At 48.0% G+C, this 21,835-nt stretch overlaps 2 protein-coding genes across 4 annotated transcripts in view; both read left to right on the top strand.

The window, feature by feature from the left end:
- The window catches only part of myt1la (myelin transcription factor 1-like, a), a 34,770-nt gene extending 26,112 nt beyond the window's left edge, over positions 1-8,658 (top strand). Inside the window, exons 16-24 of the mRNA XM_030345114.1 lie at positions 194-262; positions 444-506; positions 2,885-2,968; positions 3,428-3,661; positions 4,386-4,477; positions 5,247-5,350; positions 5,892-6,035; positions 7,921-7,983; positions 8,411-8,658. Coding sequence (XP_030200974.1) covers positions 194-262; positions 444-506; positions 2,885-2,968; positions 3,428-3,661; positions 4,386-4,477; positions 5,247-5,350; positions 5,892-6,035; positions 7,921-7,983; positions 8,411-8,551 — 994 coding nt within the window. The 3' untranslated portion in view covers positions 8,552-8,658. The remainder of the gene's footprint in view (positions 1-193; positions 263-443; positions 507-2,884; positions 2,969-3,427; positions 3,662-4,385; positions 4,478-5,246; positions 5,351-5,891; positions 6,036-7,920; positions 7,984-8,410) is intronic.
- Positions 8,659-11,818: 3,160 nt separating this feature from the next.
- cep43 (centrosomal protein 43) lies at positions 11,819-20,469 on the top strand. 3 transcript variants are annotated; one of them, XM_030345204.1, is made up of 14 exons: positions 11,819-12,034; positions 13,028-13,081; positions 13,283-13,337; positions 14,258-14,346; positions 14,605-14,721; positions 15,511-15,576; positions 16,321-16,329; positions 16,613-16,666; positions 17,891-18,063; positions 18,985-19,130; positions 19,542-19,616; positions 19,714-19,747; positions 19,973-20,060; positions 20,243-20,469. In XM_030345204.1, the coding sequence occupies exons 1-14, from the start codon at positions 11,951-11,953 to the stop codon at positions 20,321-20,323; spliced, it is 1,125 nt and encodes a 374-aa protein (XP_030201064.1). In that variant the 5' UTR covers positions 11,819-11,950; the 3' UTR covers positions 20,324-20,469. The 3 variants fall into 3 exon arrangements, with proteins under 3 accessions (XP_030201064.1, XP_030201065.1, XP_030201068.1); XM_030345205.1 differs by lacking the exon at positions 16,321-16,329; XM_030345208.1 differs by lacking the exons at positions 16,321-16,329; positions 16,613-16,666.
- Positions 20,470-21,835: the final 1,366 nt, after the last annotated feature.

Here is a 21,835-nt window from a genome sequence, read left to right as displayed (position 1 = left end):
GGGTTGATAAGTTAAGTTAAGTTAAGTTGGTGATCCATTGACCTCATGTCTGGCCCTGTCCTCCTGGAGATGTTCTGGTGTTCTGGTTCCTCCTAAGATGTTCTGGTTCCTCCTAAGATGTTCTGGTTCCTCCTAGAGCTGTTCTGGTGTTCTGGTTCTTCCTGAGATGTTCTGATGTTCTGTTTCTCCTCAGACTCTCCAGCTGCCAGCTGGCCGACAAGAACCTCCGCGGACTGATGAGCACCAACCCCCAGGACCTCAAGTCAGTGACCTCACCGGGATCCACCACAGGATTAACATGGGGATTAACATGGGATTAACATGGGACTAACATGAGATTAACATGTTATCATGTGATCCATCATGTAATTTAACATGTAATCCATCATGTGATCCATCATGTGATTTGACATGTGATTCAACGTGTGATTTTTCTGCTCCAGGTGTCCCACCCCAGGCTGTGATGGATCAGGACACATAACAGGGAACTATGCATCCCATAGGAGGTAGTCACAACACACCACACACACACACACACACACACACAAACACACACGCACGCATGCGCACTCGCGCACACACACACACACACCCACAGCCAGGACCCCATGTGCGTGATGGTAGTTGATGCGTTGGTAGATGTGACAGTAAAGGTGATGGTAGTGATACTAGATGTGATGGTAGTGACAGTAGATGTGATGGTAGTGATACTAGATGTGATGGTAGTGACAGTAGATGTGATGGTAGTGATACTAGATGTGATGGTAGTGACAGTAGATGTGAAGGTAGTGACAGTAGATGTGAAGGTAGTGACAGTAGATGTGACAGTAGTGACAGTAGATGTGACAGTAGATGTGACAGTATAGACAGTAGATGTGACAGTATTGACAGTAGATGTGACGGTAGTGACAGTAGATGTGACAGTAGATGTGACAGTATAGACAGTAGATGTGACAGTATTGACAGTAGATGTGACAGTAGTGACAGTAGATGTGACAGTAGTGACAGTAGATGTGATGGGAGTGACAGTAGATGTGACAGTAGATGTGAAGGTAGTGACAGTAGATGTGACAGTAGTGACAGTAGATGTGACAGTAGTGACAGTAGATGTGACAGTAGATGTGACAGTATAGACAGTAGATGTGACAGTATTGACAGTAGATGTGACGGTAGTGACAGTAGATGTGAAGGTAGTGACAGTAGATGTGACAGTAGTGACAATAGATGTGACAGTAGATGTGACAGTATAGACAGTAGATGTGACAGTATTGACAGTAGATGTGACAGTAGTGACAGTAGATGTGACAGTAGATGTGACAGTATAGACAGTAGATGTGACAGTATTGACAGTAGATGTGACAGTAGTGACAGTAGATGTGACAGTAGATGTGACAGTATAGACAGTAGATGTGACAGTATTGACAGTAGATGTGACAGTAGTGACAGTAGATGTGACAGTAGTGACAGTAGATGTGATGGGAGTGACAGTAGATGTGACAGTAGATGTGAAGGTAGTGACAGTAGATGTGACAGTAGTGACAGTAGATGTGACAGTAGTGACAGTAGATGTGACAGTAGATGTGACAGTATAGACAGTAGATGTGACAGTATTGACAGTAGATGTGACGGTAGTGACAGTAGATGTGAAGGTAGTGACAGTAGATGTGACAGTAGTGACAATAGATGTGATGGTAGTGACAGTAGATGTGACGGTAGTGACAGTAGATGTGACAGTAGATGTGATGGGAGTGACAGTAGATGTGACAGTAGTGACAGTAGATGTGACGGTAGTGACAGTAGATGTGACAGTAGTGACAGTAGATGTGATGGGAGTGACAGTAGATGTGACAGTAGTGATAGTAGATGTGACAGTAGTGACAGTAGATGTGACAGTAGTGACAGTAGATGTGACGGTAGTGACAGTAGATGTGACAGTAGTGACAGTAGATGTGAAGGTAGTGACAGTAGATGTGACAGTAGTGACAGTAGATGTGACAGTAGTGACAGTAGATGTGACAGTATTGACAGTAGATGTGACAGTAGTGACAGTAGATGTGACAGTAGTGACAGTAGATGTGAAGGTAGTGACAATAGATGTGACAGTAGTGACAGTAGATGTGAAGGTAGTGACAGTAGATGTGACAGTAGTGACAATAGATGTGATGGTAGTGACAGTAGATGTGACGGTAGTGACAGTAGATGTGATGGTAGTGACAGTAGATGTGATGGGAGTGACAGTAGATGTGACAGTATTGACAGTAGATGTGAAGGTAGTGACAGTAGATGTGACAGTAGTGACAGTAGATGTGAAGGTAGTGACAGTAGATGTGACAGTAGTGACAGTAGATGTGACTGTAGTGACAGTAGATGTGACAGTAGTGACAGTAGATGTGAAGGTAGTGACAGTAGATGTGACAGTAGTGACAGTAGATGTGAAGGTAGTGACAGTAGATGTGACAGTAGTGACAATAGATGTGATGGTAGTGACAGTAGATGTGACGGTAGTGACAGTAGATGTGATGGTAGTGACAGTAGATGTGATGGGAGTGACAGTAGATGTGACAGTATTGACAGTAGATGTGAAGGTAGTGACAGTAGATGTGACAGTAGTGACAGTAGATGTGAAGGTAGTGACAGTAGATGTGACAGTAGTGACAGTAGATGTGACTGTAGTGACAGTAGATGTGACAGTAGTGACAGTAGATGTGAAGGTAGTGACAGTAGATGTGACAGTAGTGACAGTAGATGTGACAGTAGTGACAGTAGATGTGACAGTAGATGTGACAGTAGTGACAGTAGATGTGAAGGTAGTGACAGTAGATGTGACAGTAGATGTGACAGTAGATGTGATGGTAGTGAACTGTACAAGATGTGTCTCCTCCAGTCTGTCCGGTTGCCCCCGGGCCAAAAAGAGCGGCGTCAAAATCCTCCACAGCAAGGAAGACAAAGACGACCAGGAACCAATCAGGTACGAGCAAACATAACCCACAGCCTATCACACGACATTTATCACACGCTGTACACACTTGCATCGTTTTAACCTCTGAAGAGCATTTCTTAGGACCAGATGGGTCTGGTTGCCAGGGAGACGGGGAGGGCTCTTCTTTTGTGAGGTCATGATGCTGCTATATTTATTCGTGGCGTTATTATGAATGTTAGTTGCATTATGTAAGACAGGAATATTTAGCACCCTTCAAACACAAAGGCCGTTCAGAGAGCTTCTGAATCCCGTTTTAAAATGTTCAAAAGTGACATATTATACCACCAGGTGTGAGTGTGATTAGCCATTACAAGAAGTTTAGACCACACCTGGTGGTATAATATGTCACCTTTAAGCATCTCAATGTTAAAGACCACCGGGCCCTGTTGGGGACTTCCTGTTGACGTTGACGGCTCTGGACCAATCAGACGCTCCGCTCCCCCCCAGGTGTCCGGTCCCGGGCTGTGACGGACAGGGTCATGTGACGGGGAAGTACGCGTCCCACCGCAGCGCGTCGGGCTGCCCCCTGGCGGCCAAGCGGCAGAAGGACGGCTACGCTAACGGCTACGCTAACGGCGCCCAGTTCGCCTGGAAGTCGGGCAAGACGGACGGCATGTCGTGTCCCACGCCGGGCTGCGACGGCTCGGGGCACGTCAGCGGCAGCTTCCTGACGCACCGCAGGTGGGCGGGGCCTCTGAAGGCGGTGGCGTCGCAGCGGTGACGTCGCAGCGGTGACATCACAGCGGTGTCATCCCCGCTGCGATGTCGTCGTGCTGACGTCACAGTGGTGACATCATCACAGCGGTGGCGTCAGAGTGGTGACGTCACAGTGGTGACATCACAGCGGTGGCGTCAGATGCTAGTGTAACCCACAAAACATGCTATGGTTTACAGTGTGTGTGTGTGTGTTGCAGTGTGTGTGTTGCAGTGTGTGTGTTGCAGTGTGTGTGTTAGAGTGTGTGTGTTGCAGTGTGTGTGTGTCAGTGTGTGTTGCAGTGTGTGTGTCAGTGTGTGTGTTGCAGTGTGTGTGTTAGAGTGTGTGTGTTGCAGTGTGTGTGTGTGTGTGTGTGTGTGTGTGTGTGTTGCAGTGTGTGTGTTTCAGTATCTGTGTTGCAGTGTGTGTGTTAGAGTGTGTGTGTCAGTGTGTGTGTCAGTGTGTGTGTTTCAGTATCCGTGTTGCAGTGTGTGTGTTGCAGTGTGTGTGTTAGAGTGTGTGGGTTGCAGTGTGTGTGTGTGTGTGGGTGTGTTGCAGTGTCTGTGTTGCAGTGTGTGTGTGTCAGTGTGTGTGTCAGTGTGTGTGTCAGTGTGTGTGTTGCAGTGTGTGTGTTAGAGTGTGTGTGTTGCAGTGTGTGTGTCAGTGTGTGTGTCAGTGTGTGTGTGCTGAGCGTGTCTCTCTGCTCTGTAGTCTCTCCGGTTGTCCGCGGGCTTCGCTGGCCATGAAGAAGACGAGGATGACTGGCGTGGAGATGCTGACCATCAAACAGAGAGCCAGCAGAGGTACGCCCCCCCCCCCCCGGGTTCTGGGTCCCATCCCCCGTGTCCACCGTCTACCTGCAGGCTAGCCCTCCCCCCCCCCCTGCTCCTTAAGGACAGCAGCTGCACTGAGTGGACCTGATAGGACTCATGAGCAGGGTTGCCAGATTGGGCCAGATTTCCCACCCAATCTGGCAACCCTGGTTGCAGATACAGCAAGGCACTAGTATCAGCTGTAATGAGGGGACCCCCAGTCGGTGGTGGTCTGGGATCACAACCTGACTGCAATCAGGGTTGCCAGATTGCCCGGCCCCAATCTGTAGGTGTGAGTTCTCCGTGATGGGGGGGATGTCAGACCTGTCGGAGTACGATAAGGAGCTGAAAACCTCAGAGTGAGGATCCCTGACTCAGGGTCCTTGATCCAGGGTCCTCGATCCAGGGTCCTTGATCCAGGGTCCTTGATCCAGGGTCCTTCATTCGGGGTCCTTGATTCAGGGTCCTTGATCCGGGTTTCTTCATTCAGGGTCCTTGATCCGGGGTCCTTGATTCGGGGTCCTTGATCCAGGGTCCTTGATCCAGGCTCCTTGATCCGGGGTCCTTGATCCGGGGTCCTTCATTGGGGGTCCTTGATTCAGAGTCCTTGATTCAGAGTCCTTGATTCAGAGTCCTTGATTCAGAGTCCTTGATTCAGGCTCAGCTAGCGCTTGCGTTAGCGTTAGCTTGTGAATCGTTAGCAGTGTGTTGCCCGCCTGCGTCACCATGGTAACCGGTACGGTCCCCCCCCCCCCCCCAGGGATCGAGAACGATGAGGACATCAAGCAGCTGGACGAGGAGATTAAAGACCTGAGTGAGTCCAACAGCCAGGTGCAGTCGGACATGATCAACCTGAGGACACAGGTACCTGCCGGGGGGGGGGGGGGGGGGTGTGCTCTGATTGTGTGTGTGTGTATGTTCTGATTCTGTGTGTTTGTGTGTGTGTTCTGATTGTGTGTGTGTATTCTGATTGTGTGTGTTTTCATATTGTGTTTGATGTGTGTGTGTGTGTGTGTGTGTGTTTGTGTATTCTGATTGTGTCTGTGTGTGTGTATTCTGATTGTGTGTGTGTATGTGTAATTGTGTATGTGTAATTGTGTGCGTGAATGTTCTGATTGTGTGTTTGTGCGTGTTTGGGTCTGTGTGCGTGTGTGTATTCTGATTGTGTGCATGTTTGTGTGTGTATTCTGATTGTTTGTGTGTGTGTGTTTATTCTGTTTGTGTGTGTGTGTGTGTGTGTGTGTGTGTGTGTGTGTGTGCGTCCGTGCGTGTGTGTTTGTGCGTGCGTGCGTGTGTGTGTGTGTGTGTGTGTGTGTGTGTGTGCGTGCGTGCGTGCGTGCGTGCGTGCGTGCGTGCGTGCGTGCGTGCATGCGTGCGTGCGTGCGTGCGTGCGTGCGTGTGTCAGATCGTCTCCATGGAGACCAGCCTGCGCTCCATGGAGGAGGAGAACAAGGCCATCGAGCAGCAGAACGACTCGCTGCTCCACGAGCTCGCCAGCCTCAGCCAATCACTGATCAGCAGCCTGGCCAACATCCAGCTGCCCCACATGGTACGGCCCCCGACCCTGACCCCTGACCCCTGACCCTGAGCCCTGACCTCTCGGACCACACGCGTCTCACAGAGGTCGTATGACACGTGTTCCCAGCCGGAAGGTTCCGCGTTCGATCCCAAATGTCTGTTGTCCGCCTGTAGGCGTCATGACGACCATGGAGCTGCTAAATGACCCAATAGTGAATGATGTTAGCTGGTGGTGCTAGCTGGTGGTGTTAGCTGGTGGTGTTAGCTGGTGGGGCAGCTGTATCTGTAGGTGGTGGTGTTAGCTGGTGGTGTTAGCTGTATCTGTAGGTGGTGTTAGCTGGTGGTGTTAGCTGGTGGTGTTAGCTGGTGGTGTTAGCTGTATCTGTAGGTGGTGTTAGCTGGTGGTGTTAGCTGGTGGGGCAGCTGTATCTGTAGGTGGTGGTGTTAGCTGGTGGTGTTAGCTGTATCTGTAGGTGGTGTTAGCTGGTGGTGTTAGCTGGTGGTGTTAGCTGGTGGTGTTAGCTGTATCTGTAGGTGGTGCTAGCTGGTGGTGCTAGCTGGTGGTGCAGCTGTATCTGTAGGTGGTGTTAGCTGGTGGTGTTAGCTGGTGGTGTTAGCTGTATCTGTAGGTGGTGGTGCTAGCTGGTGGTGCAGCTGTATCTGTAGGTGGTGGTGTTAGCTGGTGGTGTTATCTGGTGGGGCAGCTGTATCTGTAGGTGGTGGTGATGCTAGCTGGTGGTGTTAGCTGGTGGTGCAGCTGTATCTGTAGGTGGTGGTGTTAGCTGGTGGTGCAGCTGTATCTGTAGGTGGTGGTGCTAGCTGGTGGTGTTAGCTGTATCTGTAGGTGGTGTTAGCTGGTGGTGTTAGCTGGTGGGGCAGCTGTATCTGTAGGTGATTGTGTTAGCTGGTGGTGTTAGCTGGTGGTGCAGCTGTATCTGTAGGTGATGGTGTTAGCTGGTGGTGCAGCTGTATCTGTAGGTGATGGTGTTAGCTGGTGGTGCAGCTGTATCTGTAGGTGATGGTGTTAGCTGGTGGTGCAGCTGTATCTGTAGGTGATGGTGTTAGCTGGTGGTGCAGCTGTATCTGTAGGTGGTGTTAGCTGGTGGTGTTAGCTGGTGGTGTTAGCTGTATCTGTAGGTGGTGGTGTTAGCTGGTGGTGTTAGCTGGTGGTGCAGCTGTATCTGTAGGTGGTGGTGTTAGCTGGTGGTGTTAGCTGGTGGTGCAGCTGTATCTGTAGGTGGTGGTGTTAGCTGGTGGTGTTAGCTGGTGGTGCAGCTGTATCTGTAGGTGATGGTGCAGAGGAGGGGCGGAGAGACAGAGGAATCTAAAAATAGCTCCAGCGATCGGTCTGGCTTGTTTGAAGGTACTGCACCTCCCAGAGGGGCGGGGTTAGCCTCCATCAGACACCAGACAGACAGAGTTATTCTCCGTCTCCACCTGTATCTGTTCGACTGCACTCTGCTGTATTCTCCTGTACTTAAACCAGTGCATGTTCATGTACTGCATATATTTATACTCTTCTGTGAGAAGTACTGTGTAGTTGTATTCGTGCAGTGCTCATTACAGTACAAATAAAACTACACAGTATACACTGTGTAAATATAAATATATTTATACATAAATTGCCTGTGATGATGTTTTCGAAAAAGGGATAAGGAGAGAGAGACAGAGAGAGCGAGAGAGAGAGAGAGAGAGAGAGAGAGAGAGAGAGAGAGACAGAGAGAGCGAGAGAGCGAGAGAGCGAGAGAGCGAGAGAGCGAGAGAGAGAGAGAGCGAGAGAGAGAGAGAGAGAGAGAGAGAGAAAGAGAGAAAGTGTCAGCTGATTCAAAAACACACATCACTAATGTTTTTGTCCGATGTGGGGGTCAGGGGTGACCTGTGTCTCTGGGCTAATATCCTCTCTACACCCTCTCTAGAGACCACTGCCTCCCAAAGAGACCCCCCCTAAACTAGACTCCTGTGTACACACCAGCCCCAGAGTAAGAGACCATTTCTCCCCTCCTCCTCCCCTCCTCCTCCTCCCCTCCTCCTCCTCGTCCTCCTCCTCCCCTCCTCCTCCTCCTCCTCCCCTCCTCCTCCTCCCCTCCTCCCCCTTACACCCCCCTCCCCCGTAGTGACTCTGATCTGAACCCCTAAACACAAAACACCCCTCTACTGCATGTTGAGGTAGGCAGTCCCTCCAGTGATGTCACACGGTATTGACCCCCCCAGTCAGTGTTTGATGTCACTTCCTACCCGGTGGTGTCACAGCGTAGCGTGCTGATGTCACTTCCTCCCCAGTGCTTCCCTCGATCCTCCCCAGACCTCCTCCTCCACCTCCCCCTCCTGCTGTGGCTCCCCCTCCCCTCCTCCCCTCCTCCTCCCCTCCCCCCTGACGGACGCTCTCCTCCTCCTCCCTCCACCCAGGAGCCGATGAACGAGCAGAACTTCGACTCCTACGTCAGCACGCTGACGGACATGTACAGCCACCAGGACCAGTACCAGAGCCCGGAGAACAAGGCCCTGCTGGAGAACATCAAGCAGGCCGTGCAGGGCATCCAGGTGTAGCGCCTGAAGGGTGTAGCTCCCCCGGGTGGAGGTGGGGACCCAGCCCCGTCAGGCTGTCACGCAAAAAAGAAGCAGCAGGGAAAGAAGGTTTTGCTGCTGTGATCAACCCCCCCCCCCCCCCCCCCCCCCCCCCCCTTGGGTTCTGAGTTCCTCCCTCCAGTCCACCCGTTCCATGTCTTTACTTTGCTTTGAAAATAACCGCCGCGTTGGCCGACGTTGAGAGGAGGATTCCTGTTTTTGTACATTTTCATATGATCTCCTGAGATGTGGCGTCCAGTGCCAGCCGCTCCTGGAGGCACCTTCTAGTGTCAGTGTACTGTGTGTGTATTTATTAACGTCAAGCGCTGAATCACGTCCTTACGCTGGGGGGAGGGGGGACGAGACCGGTCCGTTATTGACTTTGTTATGATGTTTGCAATCCGTCTTCAGTCGTCTAATATTACCGTCGTCTGTGTAACCAGGGCGACGGGCCGTCACGTTCTCCAGCGTCGAGGTCTCGAACACGACTGCGAATCCCTCCTCATCACCTAGTTTCAAACGTAGAACGCAGAACGTAGAATGTAGAGCATAGTGCTTCAAATTGTCCCCCCTCCCCCCCATCCCCCATCCCCCAGCCTCGGTCGGTAGAGGCCGAGAGCGATCAAACGTAGGAGACAATCTGTCCCGAGGGGGAGTCGACCTCCTGCCGGTGACTCAGCAATATTCACAGGACCCCCGCGAGGCGTTCAGACACGGAATGCAATCTTTAAAAAAGAAGTTTGGGTTTATGCAATTTCTTATGATTGAACCTAGTCGAGCGGATAGACGTTTTTACTGAATCTCGATGTGTTGCGTTTTGTACAAACCTTTTAATACAATCATTTGAGGCGGAGGTGGCCCTCTGCGTCTCTCCAAGGGGGGGGGTCTGCACGGGGCGGCTCCGTGTGTTTAGGTGTAGATAGATGTGAAGCTGAGGGGTTTCCTTCAGCGTGGGCAGACAGGGTCAGGGTCTCCGTGGGTCCTCCGGCCGCCGGCCGTCCGACCGACAGGCCGAGGCCGCCTCCTACTTTCGATCATATCTCGAGCGGGAGACAAACGTTAGCGTGACAAAGTATTCTACGTGTTCTGCATTGACAACATGGCTGCTGGGACGCAGCGGCGTCCAGCGAGGAGGCTGGGGGGCGCGGTTACCAGGATTTAGACCCCCACCCGTCATGGCGCCCCTATCCTGGCCTCAACGGGGGGGAGGGGTGCCATGTCCGAGGACAGTGCGTTGCTCTCGGCTTTCGCCAGAATCACCTCTGAGTCAGGACTAAAGAGTTCCTCAACTTCGATTGGCACTTAAAGATTCTCGGTTTGAGGAAGCGAGCGGCTCTTCAGTCAATGACAGAGGAGCACTGTTACAGAATGCGTATCAGAGCTGGTTGGAAAGGCCTTACTGTAACAGAATGAGTATCAGAGCTGGATGGAAAGGCCTTACTGTAACAGAATGAGTATCAGAGCTGGATGGAAAGGCCTTACTGAAACAGAATACGTATCAGAGACTCTTGAAAGGCCTTACTGTAACAGAATGAGTATCAGAGCTGGTTGGAAGGGCCTTACTGTAACAGAATGAGTATCAGAGCCTCTTAAAAGGCCTTACTGTAACAGAATACGTATCAGAGACTCTTGAAAGGCCTTACTGTAACAGAATGAGTATCAGAGCTGGTTGGAAAGGCCTTACTGTAACAGAATGAGTATCAGAGACTCTTGAAAGGCCTTACTGTAACAGAAAGCGTATCAGAGCTGGTTGGAAAGGCCTTACTGTAACAGAATACGTATCAGAGACTCTTGAAAGGCCTTACTGTAACAGAAAGCGTATCAGAGCTGGTTGGAAGGGCCTTACTGTAACAGAAAGCGTATCAGAGCTGGTTGGAAAGGCCTTACTGTAACAGAATACGTATCAGAGCTGGTTGGAAGGGCCTTACTGTAACAGAAAGCGTATCAGAGCTGGTTGGAAAGGCCTTACTGTAACAGAAAGCGTATCAGAGCTGGTTGGAAAGGCCTTACTGTAACAGAATGAGTATCAGAGCTGGTTGGAAAGGCCTTACTGTAACAGAATGAGTATCAGAGCTGGTTGGAAAGGCCTTACTGTAACAGAAAGCGTATCAGAGCTGGTTGGAAAGGCCTTACTGTAACAGAATGAGTATCAGAGCTGGTTGGAAAGGCCTTACTGTAACAGAAAGCGTATCAGAGCTGGTTGGAAAGGCCTTACTGTAACAGAATGAGTATCAGAGCTGGTTGGAAAGGCCTTACTGTAACAGAATGAGTATCAGAGCTGGATGTGGTGATGTGGTGATGTGTTGGGAGCTCCATCTGTCATGCATGCACTTTATTGAAATGTGTGAAGTATTGTGAGAGGAGACTGCTGGGGGGTCTGGGGGGGAGCTGGGGGGTCTGGGGAGGGGTGGGGGGGGGGACGCTGGGTCTGTCGGCGCGGCCATCAGCCTCCAGACCAGCAGGGGGCGATGGCGACCAGCAGACCACTGCTCCGTTTCAGTTCTTCTTGATGATTATAAACTAAAATGGGATTTAAAGCACAACTCTGCCACTCAGTCGATACACACATAACATATAATGTAAACTCTAAACTATTTCCATGGACTATCTCATGTGACATGCTAGAATGCAAAAGAAACTCAAATGTATATTTGTGAGGTCATTCATTTTATTGAACATTTGTGAGGTCATCGATTTAATGAAATGCTACAATTTCTATTTCTTTTTACGTAGTGCATTGATGAACATTTTTATACAACAATTCTTTTTTTCTTCTATCTTGATGAATTTTAAACCGTTGCTTTGCTTCCACATTGCATGCGTTTGTTCATACTTTGCTGAATGTTTTTAGCCATTCGTGGTTCTGTGAACTTTTCTTTGAATAGTGAAGTTTGTACAATTTTTATCATGCTGCTGTTGGCATCTCTTCCTCTGAATAAATCTTGTGTTGGAACACAGATTCTGACCGTCGCCTTGCCTCTCCTCATTTGACTTGACGTGTGTCTGATGTTTTAAAACGTGAAGCTGTGAATAGGACTCACAAATGTGCCATAATTTTTGACTTTATTGCATCTGTTTTAATTATTTTGTGTAAATAATATCCATGAATAGTAAAATCTAAATAAATACTTATATAAAATAGCCTACACAAGAATGAACTTTGTATACCTATATTTTGACTGTGATGCTGTTGCAGTGCGCCTACGCCGCGGGCCGCCAGGGGGGCGCTGATATCAACACCATATGGCTGGACTCAAACCGCCGAAGAAGAGAACCCGGATGTAGACGGTTTGTTGTTGTGGTCGTCGTCATGGATGTATAACAGCGATAGTTTATTAATATATATACTGTAGATAATTCATCATAAGGTCGGAACTGAAGATGTCGGCGACCGAGGAAGACACGGAGCTGCGGGACCTTCTGATCCAGAGCCTGGAGAACAGCGGGGTGCTCAACAAACTCAAGGTCTGCTCACCTAAACCAACAAACTAATGATATACCAGTCAACTACTGATATACCACTCATATAGGGGCTTATAACTAAAGATCTATCATTCGACTCTAGATAAATCACTCGTATAACTACATATATACACATATTCATATATCACCATATACTGACCTACTACTATATATCTACCAACAAACTACTGAAATACCAGTCAACTACTTGTTTACTGATTTATGTACTGTTAAACTAACTACATTCCATTCCTAAACGGACTTATAACTACATCGCAATCATTAAACTACTGATATATCACTCATACTGATTTATGAACTCTTAAACTAACTACATATCACTAATATACTGACTTCTGTCCTGTTAAACTACATCACATTGACCGTGGACTTGTTGGTCGATGTACATCAAATGGTATCATTGAACATTTAATTCCTAATAATGAATCATTTCGAGACATCAAAGCTACTGGCTCACTGTTGATGTTAACATGAGCTGAATGGCCTGTCGATAGGTTACAGGCTTCATCTGTTCACATATTGTGAGTCGAACCGAGAGATGCTCAATAACGTCAGGTTATTGATTAAGAATGTAATATGAGGTTATTGATGATGTAATATGAAGTTATTGATGATGTAATATTCGGATATTGATGATGTTATTATGAGGTTATTGATGATGCAATATGAAGTTATTGATGATGTAATATGCGGTTATTTATGATGTTAACATGAGGTTATTGATGATGTAATATGAGGCTATTGATTATGTAATATGAGGTTATTGATGATGTACTTAATATAAGGTTATTGTCTTTTTGATGATGTAATATCCGGTTATTGATGATGTTAATATGAGGTTATTGATGAGGAACTTTATATGAGGTTATTGATTATGTAATATGAGGTTATATTGATGATGTAATATGAGGTTATTGATGATGTGCTTAATATGAGGTAATTGCTCCCTTCATTAAATCTACTCCTGCTCCACAGGCAGAGATGCGAGCTGCTGTGTTTCTGGCCATGGATGAACAGGATAAGGTGGAGGTAAACACTAACTACCCTCAACTCGTTGACCCTCTATTTCCTCATTTAAAGTGGAGGTAGACACTAACGACCCTCAGATCGATTACCCTCTGACTCCTCATTAAGGGTCTTAAAGTGGAGGTAGACACTAACGAGGCTCGGCTCGTTAACTCATAGTTTGACGGTCTTTCCTAACGTGGTGTTTGTTGCTGTGCCCCACAGAACAAAAGCCCCCTGGTGAACGAGAACCTGAGGAAGTTCCTCAACACAAAAGACGGTCAGTACCTCTGTCCCCCCCCCCCCCCCCCCCCTCAGACCCTGGTGGTCCTGACTCCTCCCACAACATTGAGGTCATCCCCCCCATTCAGACCCTGGTGGTCCTGACTCCTCCCACAACATGGAGGTCACCCCCCCCATTCGGACCCTGGTGGTCCTGACTCCTCCCACAACATGGAGGTCATCCCCCCCCCATTCGGACCCTGCTGGTCTTGACTCCTCCCACAACATGGAGATCATCCCGTAGGACTGGGAGGGGCTTAATAATGAGATAACGTGTACTGTTGATAATATTCAACAGGTTTCCATAGCAACAGGGTTTCTACATGCAGAGGTAACGTGGAGTTTTACCACTAAACATTTACCTCATAGGTTAACCTGTTTCACAAACGGGTTCGGGTCAAATTCATCCAGGGCTCTTAAAGGTGTGATGGTTTCCGTGGTTACCACCCAGCAGCAGCTGTGGTTCCTAGACTCCCCACTGGGGGGCGCTGTTCTGCTTCCACTGCAGGGAGCGCAGCACAAACCGGCTGACCGCGCTGCCAGTGGCTCTCTGTGAGCCTCTCTCCTGTAGCATAGCGTGTTGGTCTGGGAATACGTTGCGATGGACTGAGTTAAGCTAGGGGATGCACTGCAGTCTAGCAGGGTGGGAAGGAGGTGCTGCCTCTGACTCAGTCTCCCCCTGATCCTCATCCTCTTCCTCTTCCCCGTCCTCCTATTCTTCATCCTCCTCCTCCCCCTCTTTATCTCCCCCCTCCTCCTCTTCCTCACCCCCCGCCCCTCCCCCTCCCCCTCTGTGTCTCCTCCTCCTCACCTCCTCCCCCCCTCCTCCTCTGCGTCCTCCCCCTCCTCCTCCCATCCACCCCCTTTGCGTCTCCCCTCCCCCTCCCCCCCTCACTCCCCCTCTGTGTCGCCCCCAAGGCCGTCTGGTGGCCGGTCTCATCGTGGACTTCCTCCATGTGTTCCACCTGGACTTCACCCTGGCCGTGTTCCAGCCAGAGATCCACGCGGTGGGTAGTATGCATACACCTACCCCACCTACCCCACCTACCCCACATGCCCCACATACCCCCACACACTCCTACCCCACATAAGCCACCCAGCCCACACACCCTCATACCCCACCTACAGACCCCTTAGAGCGGCTGTCCTATGAGATGGTAACTGTGTGTGTGTGTGTGTGTGTGTGTGTGTGTGTGTGTGTGTGTGTGTGTGTGTGTGTGTGTGTGTGTGTGTGTGTGTGTGTGTGTGTGTGTGTGTGTGTGCAGCTGAAGGGTCTCGACAGCAGGGAGCAGGTCTCCCAGGAGCTGGGCCTCGCGGACGAGGGGAAGAAGAAGACTCCTCTGCTGCTGGAGCTGCTGAGGAGAGGAAGGCAGAGGTCAGAGGTGAGACACCTGCACCACAGGGCCCACGTCCACCTGCACCTCAGGGCCCACGTCCACCTGCACCACAGGGCCCACGTCCACCTGCACCACAGGGCCCACGTCCACCTGCACCTCAGGGCCCACGTCCACCTGCACCACAGGGCCCACGTGTGTGTGTGTGTGTGGGGGGGGGGGCGGGTGGGGGCAGTGTGTGTGTGTGTGTGTGTGTTAGGGTGGTGTGTGTGTGTGTGTGCGTGTGTTTGTATGTGTGTGTTAGAACGGCGTGTGTGTGTTAGGGTGGTGTGTGTGTGTGTGTGTGCGTGTGTTTGTATGTGTGTGTTAGAACGGTGTGTGCGTGTGTGTGTGTGTGTGTGTGTTAGGGTGGTGTGTTCATGTAGGTCAGCTCTCTTACCACCTGGGCTCATGGGCAAGTTCCCGTAGAAAGAATTACAACTTCCTGTTGACAGAAACCAGTTTGGCCTGATTCTTCTCCTCAGTCATCAGAAACACACACACACACACACACACACACACACACACACACACACACACACACACACACACACACACACACACACACACACACACACACACACACACACACACACACACACACACACACACACACACACACGCGCGCACACACACGCACACACACACGTACACACACACACACACACACACACACACACACAGTCTGTGTTCCACAGTGTTCTGATGAAACGACCCCATGATGGTTTGGTGAACCTTGTGTAGTAGCATGTGAGTGTGTATGTTGATCTATAAGTGTATATATTGATCTGATATCAGGTAGTGCAGGACTCCGGTGATGTCAGACTAGGAGGACAGAAGACCACGGCTGCCCTCGTCAGTAAGGTAGGATCACATCCCATAATACTACAGAGCTCTGTTCCTCACATCCCATAATACTACAGACCTCTGAACCTCACATCCCATAATACTACTGACCTGTGTTTCACATCCCATAATACTACAGACCTCTGTGTGTCACATCCCATAATACTACAGACCTCTGAACCTCACATCCCCTAATACTACAGACCTCTGTGTGTCACATCCCATAATACTACAGAGCTCTGAACCTCTCATCCCATAATACTACAGACCTCTGAACCTCACATCCCCTAATACTACTGACCTGTGTTTCACATCCCATAATACAGACATCTGTGTGTCACATCCCATAATACAGACCTCTGAACCTCACATCCCCTAATACTACAGACCTCTGAACCTCACATCCCATAATACTACTGAACTCTGTGTTTCACATCCCATAATACTACAGAGCTCTGAACCTCACATCCCATAATCCTACTGACCTCTGTGTCACATCCAATAATACTACCGAGCTCTGTGTCATATCCCATAATACTACAGATCTCTGAACCTCATCGTAATACTACAGAGCTCACATCCCATAATACTACAGAGCTCTGTGTGTGACATCCCATAATCCTACAGAGCTCTGTGTGTGACATCCCATAATGCTACTGAGACCTCCACCTCACATCCCATAATACTGAAATCTGTTGAGTATAAAACGTTAATGTAAATGTTGATGTTGCCTTCACTGTGTTCCTGCTGCCTGTGGTCCAGGAGCCAGAGGTAGGGTCCAAACTTGCGGTTGCAGTACAAGTTTGACATCTATTTTGTTTCCTGATACCCTATGATCAACATCGCACACTCCACCTCAACTAGTAGCTCTGTAAGAAGATGCTATTCAGCTAAACACTCTTGTTAGCGGGGTTAATTAGCGCTGGATGATACTTAGCAGAGGATACTAGGTAGAAGAGTACAAAAGCTCTCTGAGAATATTCTTGTTGGCCCAGTAAGTTGCTAACTAGTTGTGCTTGCTAGAAGCTAGGCTAATGTTTGACGTCTCTGCCAGATTCCCAGACTTAGAGTCCAGAAGCAGACAGCACAGAGAGGCTCGGCTGCACAGGTAACCAGCAGACTGGAGAACCAGTAGTACTACCAGTAGAACTACCAGTATAACTACCAGTATCCACACTAACAGCACTAACGTTTAGACAGCTAGCTTCACCACCTCGAAGGGAACTCCGCCCACCACTGAACCAGCTCCGCTTTCTAACCTGGTACCCACGAGGTTTGGGTGGACATTTGGGGCCAAAGTCAACCATTCAGTGACTAATCCTGGATGTCTGCCGAATACATAACCTCTGACTGATGAAAGACTTTTACTGTGACGGTGCTGTTCTGTGTCCCGGTTACCATAACAACAACAAGATGGAATGGTTGACTTTTCTTTGGGCCTCATCCACCCAGCGGCCATCTTGTTTCTTGTAGTCCCCTGGGTGGGGGAGCAGAGAGCCTAAGATGGCCGCCAGGTGGATGAGGATCCCTGGCCCCTGTTTGACCACCGGGACTATGGTTAACGGGTCACTGCAATCCGTCTCAAACTCACTATCCACTTGTGACATCACAACTGGGGGTGTCCACCCATCAGCACGATGGACCGGTCAATCCACCAGCCCACCCAGTTGGTACGGTCCACCAGGTACACGACTGAGGAGTTGGATCGATCCATCCTTCCTCTAAGGGGGGACCCACTGTCACAGCAGCAGTGACTGATTAACCTCCCACGCTGGGGCTGAAGTCCAAGCGTGACGTCACTGATGTCACTCTGATGTCACTCTGATGTCACAGTGACATCACAGTGGGTGGGGTTTGAGGCGCTGTCCTTCCATGCTCCACCCACACCTCCTTCATCCTCATGCTCTATTGATCCCCGTATCAACGGTGGGTCATTAATGAGCTGTATCACTGATCACCATGTCTGATCGGTATTGGTCATCAATGAGCTGTATCATTGATCTCCATGTCTGATCGATATTGGTCATCAATGAGCTGTATCATTGATCTCCATGTCTGATCGGTATTGGTCATCAATGAGCTGTATCATTGATCTCCATGTCTGATCGGTATTGGTCATCAATGAGCTGTATCACTGATCACCATGTCTGATCGGTATTGGTCATCAATGATCTGTATCACTGATCACCATGTCTGATCGGTATTGGTCATCAATGAGCTGTATCATTGATCACCATGTCTGATCGGTATTGGTCATCAATGGCCGTATTGACGTATTGATCAGTCTCTGAGCCCCTGTCCTCCGTTGCCCCCCCCCCCCCCCCCCCCCCAGGCGCCCCAGGAGACGGGGCCCCCCAAGGGGAAGGGGGACCAGATCCAGACCGGCCCCCCCGGCGGCCTGAGGGCCCTGGAGGGGGGGGAGGAGGAGCAGGAGGGGGGGGGCCCCGAGGAGGGGGACTCCTTCTTCGACGACCCCCCGCCCGGCCCCCAGAAGACCTTCGGATGGTGAGCCCCGGGGGTCCAGCGTGTCGGAACCCTACTGCGCCTTAGAGGGTTCTCTGGTCCATGCTTCACTTAACTGGACTGTCTTAAGTTTAATCCTCAATACTTTAACTTCACTTTAGTGTTTTTAATCCTCAATACTTTAACTTCACTTTAGTGTTTTTAGTTTTAATCCTTAATACTTCAATTTAACTTTAGTGTTTTTAGTTTTAATGCTTAATACTATAATTTAACTTTAGTGTTTTAAGTTTTAATCCTCAATATTTTAACTTAACATTTGTGTTTTTAATCCTAAATACTTTAATTTAACTTTAGTGTTTTAAATTGTAATCCTAAATACTTTAACTTAACTTTAGTGTTTTAAGTTTTAATCCTCAATACTTTAATTTAACTTTAGTGTTTTTAGTTAACTTAACTCTAGTGTTTTTAGTTTTAATCCTTAATACTTCAATTTAACTTTAGTGTTTTTAGTTTTAATGCTTAATACTATAATTTAACTTTAGTGTTTTAAGTTTTAATCCTCAATATTTTAACTTAACATTTGTGTTTTTAATCCTAAATACTTTAATTTAACTTTAGTGTTTTAAATTGTAATCCTAAATACTTTAACTTAACTTTAGTGTTTTAAGTTTTAATCCTCAATACTTTAATTTAACTTTAGTGTTTTTAGTTAACTTAACTCTAGTGTTTTTAGTTTTAATGCTTAATACTATAACTTAACTTTAGTGTTTTTAATCCTCCATACTTTAACTTAACTTTAGTGTTTTTAATCCTCCATACTTTAACTTAACTTTAGTGTTTTTAGTTAATTTAACTTTAGTGTCTTTAGTTTTAATCCTCCATCCTTACCCTGAGTGTTTTAGTTTTAGTCCTCCATCCTGTACCCTGAGGGTCTAATCGGCCTGCTGTCCCGGTGCTCCCCAGGGGGGCGGGCTCCTCTGACACCAGGGAGGGTCCGGTGGGCTCCGTGTCAGAGCGGGCTCCTGGGAGGACGGCTGGAGGGACCAGCAGCGCCTCCGGAGACCCCAGGGACCCCAGGGACCCCAGGGACCCCCCGCTGGGACGCCACGGTAAGAGCTGCTGGTCCTGTACTGGGAAACCTACAGGGTCCTCTACCGGGTCCTCTACCGGGTCCTGTCCCGGGTCCTCTACCGGGTCCTGTCCTGGGTCCCATACTGGTTCCTGTCCCGGGTCCTGTCCCGGGTCCCATACTGGTTCCTGTACCGGGGTCTCTACTGGGCCCTGAGCTATGGTCCACCAGCTGAACTTGGTCCAGATCTGAGCTTCGTCTCTTAGAGTTAGTCGGCAACTGGATCATGTGTTGATTGCTTTGATCTCAGTCTCACTTTACACGCTGGCTTCAGATGGAAGCTCCTCCTAACCGACCATAAACGTCAGGTCCTGTTAGGCACATTTCATTAGACAGGTTAATGTAATGGGATGGGATGTGTTGTAAATGCTGTACCTGCTGTCTCCTGCAGGGGGCGCTGCCTCTACCGTGAAGAGCGCCAGAGAGGCCAGGAGCAGCGGTGAGAGGCCCGGACCCCCGCCCCCAGGTGGGTCTCAGGCTCAGGAGGAACGTCCTCCCTGTCCTCTGGTCACTTCCTGTTTCCTCTGATAACTTCCTGTTTCCTCTGATCCCTTCCTCCCCAGACGACGACCCGGAGTACGACGACGACTTCAACAGGTGAGTTCACCTGCAGGCTCTGAGCACCTCCTCACACAGGAAGAGGAGGAGCACCTGGACAGGAAGTGTTGAACAGGAAGTCGGTTCTAGACAGGAAGTTGTTCATAAGTGAGATCAATTAATACCTCAGATGGGAGGTCCTACAAGGAGATCATTAAACAGGAAGTGTGCTAGACAGGAGGTGGGTTGTAGAGGAAGTGACCGGTGAGATGTTTCCTCCTCCAGCCACCGCTCAGACTTCTCCAGGAGTGAGATCAGCATCGGGGAGGAGATCGAGGAGGTGTCTATAGAGGGCCCCCACGACAGCGACAAGGTGTGTGTGTGTGTGTGTGTGTGTGTGTGTGTGTGTGTGTGTGTGTGTGTGTGTGTGTGTGTGTGTGTGTGTGTGTGTGTGTGTGTGTGTGTGTGTGTGTGTGTGTGTGAATATGTTGTCCTAAGTTGTGTGTGTGTGCCCATGGTATCCTAACGTGTGTGTGTGTGTGTGTGCGTGTGTAGGTTGATGACGACACCCAGGACCTCAGTGTGTCCCAGTTGAGCCAGTCGCTCCACGCAGACTACGTAGAGGATGTAGCCTGAGCTCTCTCTCTCTCTCTCTCGCTCTCTCGCTCTCGCTCTCGCCCTCTCCCTCTCCCTCTCTCTCTCGCCCACTCACGCTCTCTTGCGCTCACTCTCCATATTAATAAGTAAAAGCAATATAAATAAAACTATTATCTTATATTTTATTCTCTTTGTTTTACTGCTGTGGTACACACTTATGTTTACGCACATTTATTGATCCTAAGTTACACACACATCCGTACTGATGAATATTAATATATATATCTATCTCACCCTCTATGTGTGTCAGTGCTTGAGGGTGAAATGGGAGGTGCGTCACGGTAACATCTTTTACAGAAATATACACGCACACACATACACGTACACATAAACACACAAACACACGCACACACAGCTTACTGCTTAGTCCACCGATTTGATGCAGAAAGATCTGCTGCCCTGAAATCATCCGGTGAGTTCATAACTATTGTTATATATTAATAACTTATAGATAGATAGATATATAAACTATTGCTGTATATAAATGACCTGTGTGTGAGTGTGTGTATCTTTATATATACATAGAATATACATATATATCTCAACTAATTTATATAATTAACTTCTAGATATTATCAAGTAAGTGTTACATATAAATAAGTTAAAGATAGATAACGATTTTCTCTATTAAACCTTTATTAACAAAGTTAAAGTCTCATTGAGATTTAAAAACCTATTTTCCAACTGAAAAGTGGCTAAGAGATCAGCGCACAGATACATGAAGATTTTGTACAAACGAGAGGAATTGGACACGGGGACATTACCAAATACTTCCACATTCTGATTCCTTTAGCAATGAGCCAAAGGCATCAAATTAAATAAATTCAGACTATCATAAGTTATATAAGTTAGAATCAACTACTGTTATATATATATATATCAGTTATAAATATTATCAAATAACTAATATATTAATCAAAGTTATAGATCTACATAAAAAAATTAATCACTTATAGATATGTATCAACTAACTTCCATATAAATAACTTTTATAGATATTATCAACTAACTACTATATATATATATCTCGATATCTCAAGTACTGTTGTATATAAATTACTGATAGTTCATGATATAGTAGATACAATTCTTAATCTAGTATATTTTGATCTTATCAATGTTCTCTGTGTGTCGTTATGGGACCAGGGATCTTTGTAGAAGTGTTCAGTCAGTGATGGATGGAGATATTGTTGGTCCGGGCGGAGAGAAACATCTGAGAGAAAGAACACAATGTTGTTGGTTGAATCATTAAATAATTAATCATAGATTCTCTAACTTGGTAGAAGGCAAGGCATATTTATTTGTATAGCACATTTCATACACGTGGCAATTCAATGTGCTTCACACAAAAGAAAAATGAAAAAAAATGAATAAATAAAAAAAAGATACAAATTTGGAACCATACACAATTTTTGCCATAATAAAATGTAAAATATACATGGAGTACCAACAGCAAAGAGTGAATTTAAAAGTAAAAGAGAAAATGGAAAA

This window comes from Gadus morhua, chromosome 21 (assembly GCF_902167405.1).
Source record: "Gadus morhua chromosome 21, gadMor3.0, whole genome shotgun sequence".
In the NCBI taxonomy this organism is placed as follows: Eukaryota; Metazoa; Chordata; class Actinopteri; order Gadiformes; family Gadidae; genus Gadus; species Gadus morhua.
Note: the sequence above shows the minus strand (reverse complement) of the source record. Positions and strands in the feature narration are given on the sequence as shown.